Genomic DNA, 10,154 nt, shown 5'->3' on the forward strand with positions numbered 1-10,154 from the left:
CTATGTGATGTCTTTATAATATATGACTGGAACACAGAAAATCAAGGACCCAACTGTTAATGAAGAAAGAGGGCAGAGAAAGTCAGCTGAGGGGAAAAGGTCTTACAGATGGTGAGAAATAGATGGAAGCAAAAGAAAAACACAGTTTAAGAACACAGTGAAGATCCTGAGGCAAGAGGCCCCTTCTCAGTGCTCAGCGTGGATGGGATGTGGACTGAAGCAGGAATGGAGGAGCGCCCGATGTGACTTCATCCTGAAGGACAGGAGATGCTTCAGCTGAAAGGTGACAGGCTAATACAATGAATTCTGAGAAAGCACATGAAAGACAAGGGGCCAATGAAAAGGCTTGGCATAGTCCAAACCATGGTGAGCATCTGAAGTTCGAAGGAGGCCACAAGAATGCAGAAGAGGGTCACCCAAGAGACGCTGGGGAGATGGTTCATCCATAAGACCTCTTGTCCTGCGGCAGACACGAACCTCCTGCAGGATTTTAGCTTCGGCAATGGAACCTAACAGAAATTAATCTAGTGGCCACAAGAGACATCTACATGTTTCACATGCAAAGGTGTTAAGTATGGGGGCCTGTGTGGCAAACCACTAGCATTTCTTCCAACAAGCACTTGCCTCCACTCTCTGTCACCAAGCTTATAGTGCCTGGTCCAACTCACATGGCTCCTTCCTAATTGGAAGACTCTTACTTCCCCTCCCCTACAGCATCCTGCATACTATATCCATCAAGGTGTATGGATTACAAAGAACTGTTCACCATTCAGTAATCTTTGCTTCCCTACCCACCAGGGGCATAAAAATACCTATATATTTTATATTTAGTCTCTCTTTTTTTTTTTTTTTTTCCTAAAAGAAAACTAAAGGCTAAGTAGGCTCCAGTGAAGTCTGTGAACAATGTCACACACAAGATTGACCTCACCTAGCTTAGGACAAAGAGGGAAATCATCAGGTCTGTGCCTTCTCATGTATCCAATCTTCAGGGAATTACGGAACACAGTAAGTGAACCACTGCCCAGATGCTACCTTTCTTTGAAAACTGCCTTACAGTTATGGGGGAAACAGCCTTACGGGTTAATACTATGCTTGCCCACAAGAGGGCGCCAGAATACCAGAGCTACTGCCTTTCTAGAGACACGCTATTTGTCCCCCTCCTGTTTTTTTCTCCTACCTCCTCCTCCATCTCTTCCTCCACTTCCTCCTCTTCCTCCTCTTACTCTTTTTCCACACTCTTCCTCACTTGTTTGTTTCGAACCTGCTCCTAAGGCCCAGACCCTATTTCAGGTTAACAATCTGCCTCCAAACTTAGCTTCTTTCAACAGCCAGGCCCAACATGCCTGCGAGTTGCTCTCCAGGAGATGAGCAGAACAAATCTAGAGAAGTGATACCTAACTCCGCCCCCACGCCCAAGTTTATCACTCCAGCCTGTAATCCATTTCTAGCTCCCTCCTGTACTTGGTGCCATCTTTACCTCGGTACCATCTGCCTCTGCTCTGTCCCTACAGTCCACCTTGACCATGGCAGCCAAATAACACCTTACAAAACTTAGAGGCAGAAGAGGCTGCTGCTCTGCTCAAAGCCCTGAAAAGGTATTGCTTATTCAGAATACAGCAAAGAGCTCTAGAACAGCCAGCAAGGCCTGCTAATTGCATGCCTTTTATGTCTCTGACTCATTCCTTCCAGGATCTTCTACCTCTCTGTTGTCCTCTTGGCTTCTGCAGCCACGCCAGAAATGCTTCCCTAGGGTCATCTGCACTGGCATCTGCCTGTCACTGAATCTATTTTCTGTACGGATGGCTCCTCTCCCACGTCCTTCAAGCGTGGGCTCAGATGTTACCCTGGTGTTACCCTAATTACCCCATCAATTGCTAACAGCTGCCTCTCTACCAACAGTTTCCCAATCTTCTTGCTTGTTCTTTTTCTTCTTTCCATGGTACAAAACTTTCTAACGTATCAGAAAATTTACCCATTTTTTATGTTGACTACCTATTAATTGTCTTTCAAAAACAGAATAGGAGGACTGTGACACAGCGCTCTGCTGTTGCTTTTGGTGGTGTTGTTTTTATTTTGTTTTGTCTTGTTTTTTTCTTTCACTTCTGCGTCCCAAGCACCTCTCTGCTATAGGGCACATAAAGGTGACTGCAGAAATGCTTAGTGAGCACTTGCTAAAAGAATTCACTGCTGCATTTCATGAGCTTCTCTAGCAGAAATGAACTACTCCAGGTTCATGTCTGCTGCTGTGATTAAATAACCTCACGAAAAGCAACGGAGAGGGGAAGAATAGTGCTCGTTTAGCTTCTACTTTCAGATGATGGTCTACCTTGCAGGGAATTCAACTATCAGAGTCAAGAACAGAAAGGGAAGAAACTCGGGGATCCTTGCCTGCTTTCAGCTAGCCTTCTTCTCTTCTGCTTCAGGATACCTTGCCTAGAAAATGGTACCACCCATCAAGGGCAGTATCTTCATCCAATAGAAACATATGCCCATAGGCCAAATTGACGAAGGTAATTAAGATTCTCACTGGGATCCTCTCCCACTGAACTATAGGTGATGTCAAGTCAACAGCCAAAGCTGACCAGCATAATCTCTTATTATTTCCTACTTGTCCAAGGTGGCCAGCCTATACCTTGAACGAAGGAGTTCTCTTGCCACTGCCTTCTGCTTGGGCTGAGCCGAGGGAAGGCACTATCATGGAGATTGGAGGCCAGAGAACAGCGATGTCAGGATCTTTAGTCTTCAGGCTCTCTTCCCCACCTTCTATCTATAAAACTTTAAAATACTGGTTCTCTTAAGGTCTCTCATTCCAGGGCTGGTAGCAACAGTATCCCTCTGTTATTGCCTCCAGGGTCATTTAAGGTCATGTTGTTTTCCTTCAGCTATCATCAGTCCTTTTAAAGGAGGCCCTTTGGTAAACTCCTCAGTTACCAGCGATGCTATCCAGAGCTATGACTAACAAAACTACAATCACAGAACAACCCATGAAGGTGGATTCAGCCCATTTGTTTTTTGTAGTTTCAAATATCTGAAGTTCCCTCCAAGCCTACAGAGTCCCCATTCCAAAAACCAGAACATAGCAGGTCACTCGTTGACTTAATAAATTTTTCTGACCACTCTTTCATATCTCTCTGTTTATTTTTGCAACACATTAAACATTTTAATTTGGCTCTATTTAAAGATGAGCTTCTGTATTTGTTGATCTTGGCTCTGGAGCTGACTATGAATTTGGCCTTTGCTTTGTTTGAGACTAGTCTCCTGGCACAACAACCAGTCAACATAGCAACCTCAACAATTGGACCAGAAATATCTATTAGATAGATTGCTTACAATAAGACTGTATCTTTCGATAGTGTCTCTAGCTCACAAACTCATCAAACACATTTTGTCTGATAAAATAGTATCATCACTGATGATAAAAAAAAAAAAAATGAGTAAACTACATCCCTAACATCTGAGAGCTCATCATTAGAAGACTGACGATTTGTACCCTAAGGCAAATGAGGAACATTTCTAACAGAGAAACAAGTATGAAAAAGCCCATGTGCTCTTTGATATTGAAGGTGAGGTTGATGGATTTTCCAACAGATTGCACTGCTTACCTTCAGAAGCTGACACTTCTCTAAAATATCTAAAGAAAACCCTGGATTTGTAGGATTTCAGACATTTTAACTCTAAAGCCAAAATCTACAGAGAGGTGTTAGTGTGAACCAAAATGGGCATTGCACAAAAGACACCATCTTCTGAAAATAAGCAATTTCCAAATCTGAAATTTAATTCTGGAGGCCAGGTGTGGTGGTGCATGCCTTTAATCCCAGCACTCTAGAGGCAGAGGCAGGCAGAGCTCTGAGTTCAATACCACCCTGGCTACAGAGTGAATTATAAGACAACCCAGACTACATGGAAAAATCCTGTCTCAAAAAAAAAAAAAATCTTGAATATCTACTTTCTAAAATTCCACTTACTGGCAATAATTATTTTAAAAACATAAGTAATGGAGAAAATTTATTTTCCTTGCTTTCATTTAATAATATGTTTACTCTCAATCGTACAATTAATAATTACCCTGGCAATATTAGAAATATAAAGATAAAAGAAGAAGCTATATTCAGATATAAGGTTTTGATATCCCATAGTACAAATCGAAACTTTCATAAACTAAGCACATAATGCAAGCATGCATCGCAGGGCATCTTTAGCCCTTCCCAAACAAAATAACAGAGCCCTAAAGAATGCTCAAAGTCAAAGCATGGCCAGTATCTGTTCAATGAGGTCACCAGAGCTGCAGCTGTAGAAATAAAAGAAGAATAGAGCACAGCACAGAGTCCACTTGCTTTTAACTTTTAACTTTTTATTTTGAGTGAGGGATACCTCACTGAACTCTCAAAATTTTCCTATAGCTGATTAATAAGATATATAGGAAACTTGAAGTACACAGAATTATGCATTAACCAAGTGAATCCCCCACTCTTTTACATCTATAACCCAAAGCAATATTGTCAGGAAGGAGGCAGCACGGATACCATAACATGCCCAGTTTTCTGTTGGCTCTGTAGTTAAATAGTAGACACACAGTTTATTGTGAAACTTTCAGTCCATGCTGTCTTATAACTCAAAGTTCATCAAAAGTCAATGAAGTCTCGGGGTTTTTTTTCAACCTTTTAATCAACATATCAAAATATTCTTTCAGAAGTATGATCCTAAAGCAGCATTTATCTTATCAAGGCTAACAGTTAATACCTCATACAAAAGTATTATGTAGCAATTTCCTCTGAACTAAACATTCCATTCCAATGGAACCTCATTAAAATGCAGGAAGTTGGGGAATTTTTTGTTTGGGTTTTGTTTGTTTATTTGTTTGTTTGTTTGTTTTGAGACACGGTTTCTCTGTGTAGCTTTGGCTGTCCTAGACTCCGTTTGTAGATCAGGCTAAAATGGAACTCACAGAGATCCACCTGCTTCTGTCTTCCTCAGTGCTTGGGATTAAAGACATGTACCACTGCATGTGGGAAATGCAGAAAGTTTTAAAGAGAGACTGTTAAGACTCAGGAACTCTCAAGTCTCAGGAAGTCTCTGAAACTTGCCAGACTCACAAGGCCCCTCCTGCCCCATGGTTATGTAAGTACTAAGGACTGCTGAGAAGACTCTCTAACCTGTCAGGGTACCTGCAAGTCGGGGAAAGAGCTCCAGGGTTCCAGCCGCCATGAGTCCATCACCCACACTAAGGTAAGCTTTTAGTGATACAGCTGCCTTTAAACGGTCTATGCTCTGGTAAGTAACCCCTACCCATATTCTTGTAAGTAACTCCAATAAACTCGCTGGTTCAGCAAGCTAGAGGTCGGTGGTATCACTGCTTCGGTCTATCTTTGGTTCCCTATCCAACTTGAGACGTTTGTTGACATCTCCCCATGCAAAGTGTCACAAAATTCAAGGTTAGTTCCCAGAGCCTGGAGAGTCTTCTACACATCTTCCCATAAAATGTGCTCTTTCCATCACTCACTTACAAGGTAACCTGTACTGTTTATTCTTAAAACCTTTACAATAATAAGCCAAACTTCTAATTCAGTTATGTTTTTAAGCATCTTATGATCGTCAAAGTCCTTCATCCATTTGTTTAAAGGGGCAGATGAGTTACTGTTTTGCATACAAATAGCTTTTTCTGACATCACTAACTGTACCAACATGTGCATGGCCTTTTTAAAACAATGGTTTATTATAATCAATTTTTATTTAGTCCTACTGGTAAATTAACAGTATGTCCACCACATCCTCTCAAGACCAGCAACATTTTTTACGATTAACATATTTCTTTATATAGCATCTGAAGTATTGCTATAAACAAACAGCAACAACAAAAAAACTTGAAACAGATTTCAAATGATGTCTGCCTTGCTTTATACATGATGGTCTATAATAACAAAGAACATGAAGGACCATCTTTAATTTTTTTTTAATTCTGAGTTGTATTTTACATTTTTTAAAAAAATGAAAGTTTATCAGATAGATACAAACCCTTAATTTATATATTTATATAAGGTAAAGCAAAGTTTCTTCACTTATGCAATGTTATGAAATGTGGCATCAAAAATATGTGAATAAGTGTAACTTTGTTGAGCTAGATGGCACAGGCCTGCAATTCCACCTACTTGGGAGGCCAAGTAAGGAAACTCATTAATTCAAGGTCTCTCTGGACTACAGAGAAAGCCCAGGGCTAGCCTGGCTGATTTAGTGAGCCTTTATATCAAAATCAGAAGTAAGAAAAGGAAGCTGGTGATATAGCCCAGAGGAAGACCACTTGTCTAGTATGCATGCCCGAGGAACTAAGTTCAGCCACAGTGCTACAGGTTGAGAAACAAAAACACAAACGGAAAAGTAGCTTGCACTCTTGACATTGCTATCCACTGTCATTTTCTGCGATGGCATCTCACTGCTTGGTATACAGATCATGGTGGTATTGAAATTATTATCTTCCCCAGTCTCCTTAGTGATGGCATTACCATCATGTGCCATAAAATCCAGCTATCTGCTATCTTTTGGTGATTAAACATATTACTCTTATAAGTGGAAGCACATTTAATTTCATTGATCTACTTCTTTTGATTTTTTTTTATAATTTCATATGAGTACACTATTTATATTATCTCCACCTCCCCCAACCAGCTTCTCCCTTCGCCTTCCTCTTCCCCTCCCCCAGCTCCCTCTTGGATTCATGACCTTCTTTTGTAACTGCTATAGATAGATAGATAGATAGATAGATAGATAGATAGATAGATAGATAGATAGACAGACACATACATACATACATACACACACATATACATAGTAGATACATACATACAAACATACATACATAGACAGACAGATCCTACTGAGTTTCTTTGGTGTTTCTTGAGTATGTGTTTAGGGCTGACCTGAGACTGAATAATATATTAGGGATCTCATCCCTGACTGCTGATAAACTTCTCAGTATTATTTTTAAACTGGCATTTCTTTCTAGCTAATCATTTCAGAGATCGGATCCACTCACCCTGCATTGTTGCTTACTGCAGTTAGATCTTTCACTCCGGTCTTCAGTAAAGCTCCTATAAGATTCTCTGGAATTCCACACAGCCCAAAACCTACAAAGCCCAAAAGGGAAACAATATGCGTGAGGAAATGTTCTTTCAAGAAGTGTATATTATTCTTAATAGAAGAGAAAAAGCACAGAGCATTTTGCTCAATGTAATAAGCAAAATACGTAACAATACCTTATCAAATCAATAAACAGCCATCAGCCGCATAACTGGATCTCAGTGTTTCAAACCATTATATATCACCAGCCACCACTGTAAAGGCTTTGACCAGGTTAGGCCAAATGTAATCAGTTCATATATGACATATCTACTATCCCTCTTCATAATTCAAACCATAACCAGCTGTTTATTTAAACATGCATTTTTATACATCTGAGTTAGTAAATCTTATAGAACTAAAACACTGAGCCAATGAATTTAATTTTTTACATCTTTAAAATTTTTCTAAAAGTGTTGGATTTAAGATGGACATTCAGTAAAAATGCCCCTAATAAGACTTGATTCCATATATAAGAATCAGGAAGTTAAGTGTCATTAAATCTGAGACAGTGGTTATAAGACACCCCCAAAAAAGTAGCGGAAACAGGATGGGGGGGATTCAACAAAAGAAAGACTATGTGCTCTCCAGCTCAGTAAAGAGCAGTAAAGAGTGGAGAGGGTATCTGATAAGATGAGGTACCTGTGTCACATTCACCAGAATTCTCAAGAATTTAGGGATCCATTGTAGTTCCTGATAAGACACAGGCACTTCAAACCTCCAGCTTTTCAAGTATAATCAGAAAAAGGGGAAAGGAAAAGTACAGTGCTAAAGTGAAAGATGTACAATAGGTGTCATGGTGTGTCAGAAGCAAAATGTTAAGGGCTAAACGACAGAATAAATGGCACTTTGAATCTGTATAGCTTTGTCATGTGATTTTTTCCTAAAAGCTTAAGAACATTATCATTGAAAGGAAAACAGCCTCTTTACTTACCACCGACCAGCAAGGTTGCACCATCAGGAATATCCTTTACAGCTTCCACTGGGTCGGTGTAGAACTTGGTGCGGTGATGAGCACTGACAGAGAAGTAGCAGACACACCCCTGAAACATTTAAGACATTTCCAGTGAACAGTCAGTCATTTGCAGCTTCACTTTACACATGTAGCAAATTATACATATACATACACATATATGTACACATATATATGTAGATATACATATATATATATATAAGTTCACTCTTAGCATTTTGCATTTTAATTAACAAACCTGTATTTTACAGTATATAATGTCACATTCTGATACACGTATACATCACAAGTTGACTAATTGGAGTTTTCTAACATAGCATTACCTCACACATTCTTGAGGTAAGAACATTTCACAACCACTCAGAGATTTTCAAATGCAGTCACTGTCACCGACCATCACCAAGACATATAATAGATTTCCTGTGCTTATTTCTCCTATCAACTGAAACGCTGTGGCTGGGCATCTTCCCAACGCCTTCATCTTCTGCCCTCTGTGATATCATTTTACTCTGACTCTCTGACACAACTCTTTCTGTAAAGAGTTGGCCTTAGATGGTTTATCTATGCTAGGACAGACATGCTCCATGCACAGGCTCACACCAGGGTCCCTGGTGATCTACATCTTCTGTCACACAGGCGAAGTCCAGCCATGTCCCTTGTGGCCGCTCCCCAAAAGAATAAAATTAGATAACCCACGTCATATGCTGAGACACAAATTCACACTATTAGTGACATCAGCCAATTTCTGATAGTAACCTAGCTTTCCATTCAGCTGACAAATACTGAGAACCTACCTGCACCAAGTTCTATGCCACCTTTCTAATCCATATGGTACTAAATGCTCAGGAATTTAGTACAGTGTGGTCAGTTCCAGGTACTAGGAGAACTCTAAAGAGACAAGTGAAGACCAGCACACCAGAGGACTCCCTTCCCTACCCTGCTGTCACAGAAGCTGAAGAAAAAGCAACAGACTACCAGTACAAGGAGGGCTTGGTTGGCCACACCAGTGAACTATTTGGGCCCACTACAGTCTGTAGATGGTTTGCCACCTCCAAAGCCCATGTCAGAACTGGGTTCCCATGTAATAGCGTGCAGAGGCAGTAAGACTCTCAGGAGTTGTGTGAGCCTGTACAAAGGTATTAATGATGCAGAGTTCATTCTTGCAGGAGCGAGCAAGTTCCTGTTCTTACTGCACTGAATTGCTGACTGTCACAGCGAGGATTTTCTAAAGCAAGGCTGCCTCTCCTGCACGCAGCAGCTTGTCCCTCTGCTGCCATGGTAAAGAGTAACACAATCCTTTCACCAGACACAATTGCCAAATCGTGGACTTCTAGTCTCCGTTTAACTATGAGCTAAATAAACTTCTTTTATAAATATCCAGACGGGGTGTTTGTTATAGCAAGTGAGATGGGCCTCAAATGAGTCATCCAGTGAGCATTCATAAAACCAGTTGAAGTTATTACCCTGTATAGTCCAACCATAATCTGGGCAAGAGAAAAGGAGGAAATGTATTCCATGGTAATTAATGACCCACATTAACAATACTTCCCTTTATTCTTATTACATAGTTAATCTGAAGAAAGAGGGAGTGGAGAGAGTAACAGCTGAGCCCTGATAATCAAGCCCAGCTATAAAGTCACACCCACTCAGCTACCCAATAAAATTTCAGACGGCTAAACGCCAAGGTGATCCAGGACTACCATTCTTTCTTTCCTCTAAAAACTATTCTTTTAATTAGCAACTAGTACAAAAGACCATTTAAAGGAAAGTCGAATGAGTAACAAAAAGGTTGAGGTTATACACATGATCACATGACTTTTTGTCCCTTTAAGTTTCTATTTTGGTCAAGGTCAGGTCAGGAGTTTGCACACTGCCCAAAGCCTGGGACATAAGTAGAAGGAGAAACAGGACTTTGAAAGGGCTTAACCACAAAGAACTTCCTTCTCTTCCTGTCCTCAACGAGTAAGGAGTTATTTACTTCTGTTTAAACACACACACACACACACACACACACACACACACAGAGTTAGTTAGTTAGTTAGTTAGTTAGTTAGTTAGTTAGTTAGTTAGT

General features: G+C 40.3%; 1 protein-coding gene across 1 annotated transcript in view; it reads right to left on the reverse strand.

The window, feature by feature from the left end:
* Oxct1 (3-oxoacid CoA-transferase 1) overlaps nt 1-10,154 on the reverse strand; it is a 121,345-nt gene that overhangs the window by 107,903 nt on the left and 3,288 nt on the right. Inside the window, exons 2-3 of the mRNA XM_055601121.1 lie at nt 8,045-8,153; nt 7,028-7,118 (exon numbers count right to left, since the gene is read on the reverse strand). Coding sequence (XP_055457096.1) covers nt 7,028-7,118; nt 8,045-8,153 — 200 coding nt within the window. The remainder of the gene's footprint in view (nt 1-7,027; nt 7,119-8,044; nt 8,154-10,154) is intronic.

Source organism: Psammomys obesus, unplaced genomic scaffold (genome assembly GCF_907164565.1).
Source record: "Psammomys obesus unplaced genomic scaffold, mPsaObe1.curated_primary_1811, whole genome shotgun sequence".
NCBI lineage: Eukaryota > Metazoa > Chordata > Mammalia > Rodentia > Muridae > Psammomys > Psammomys obesus.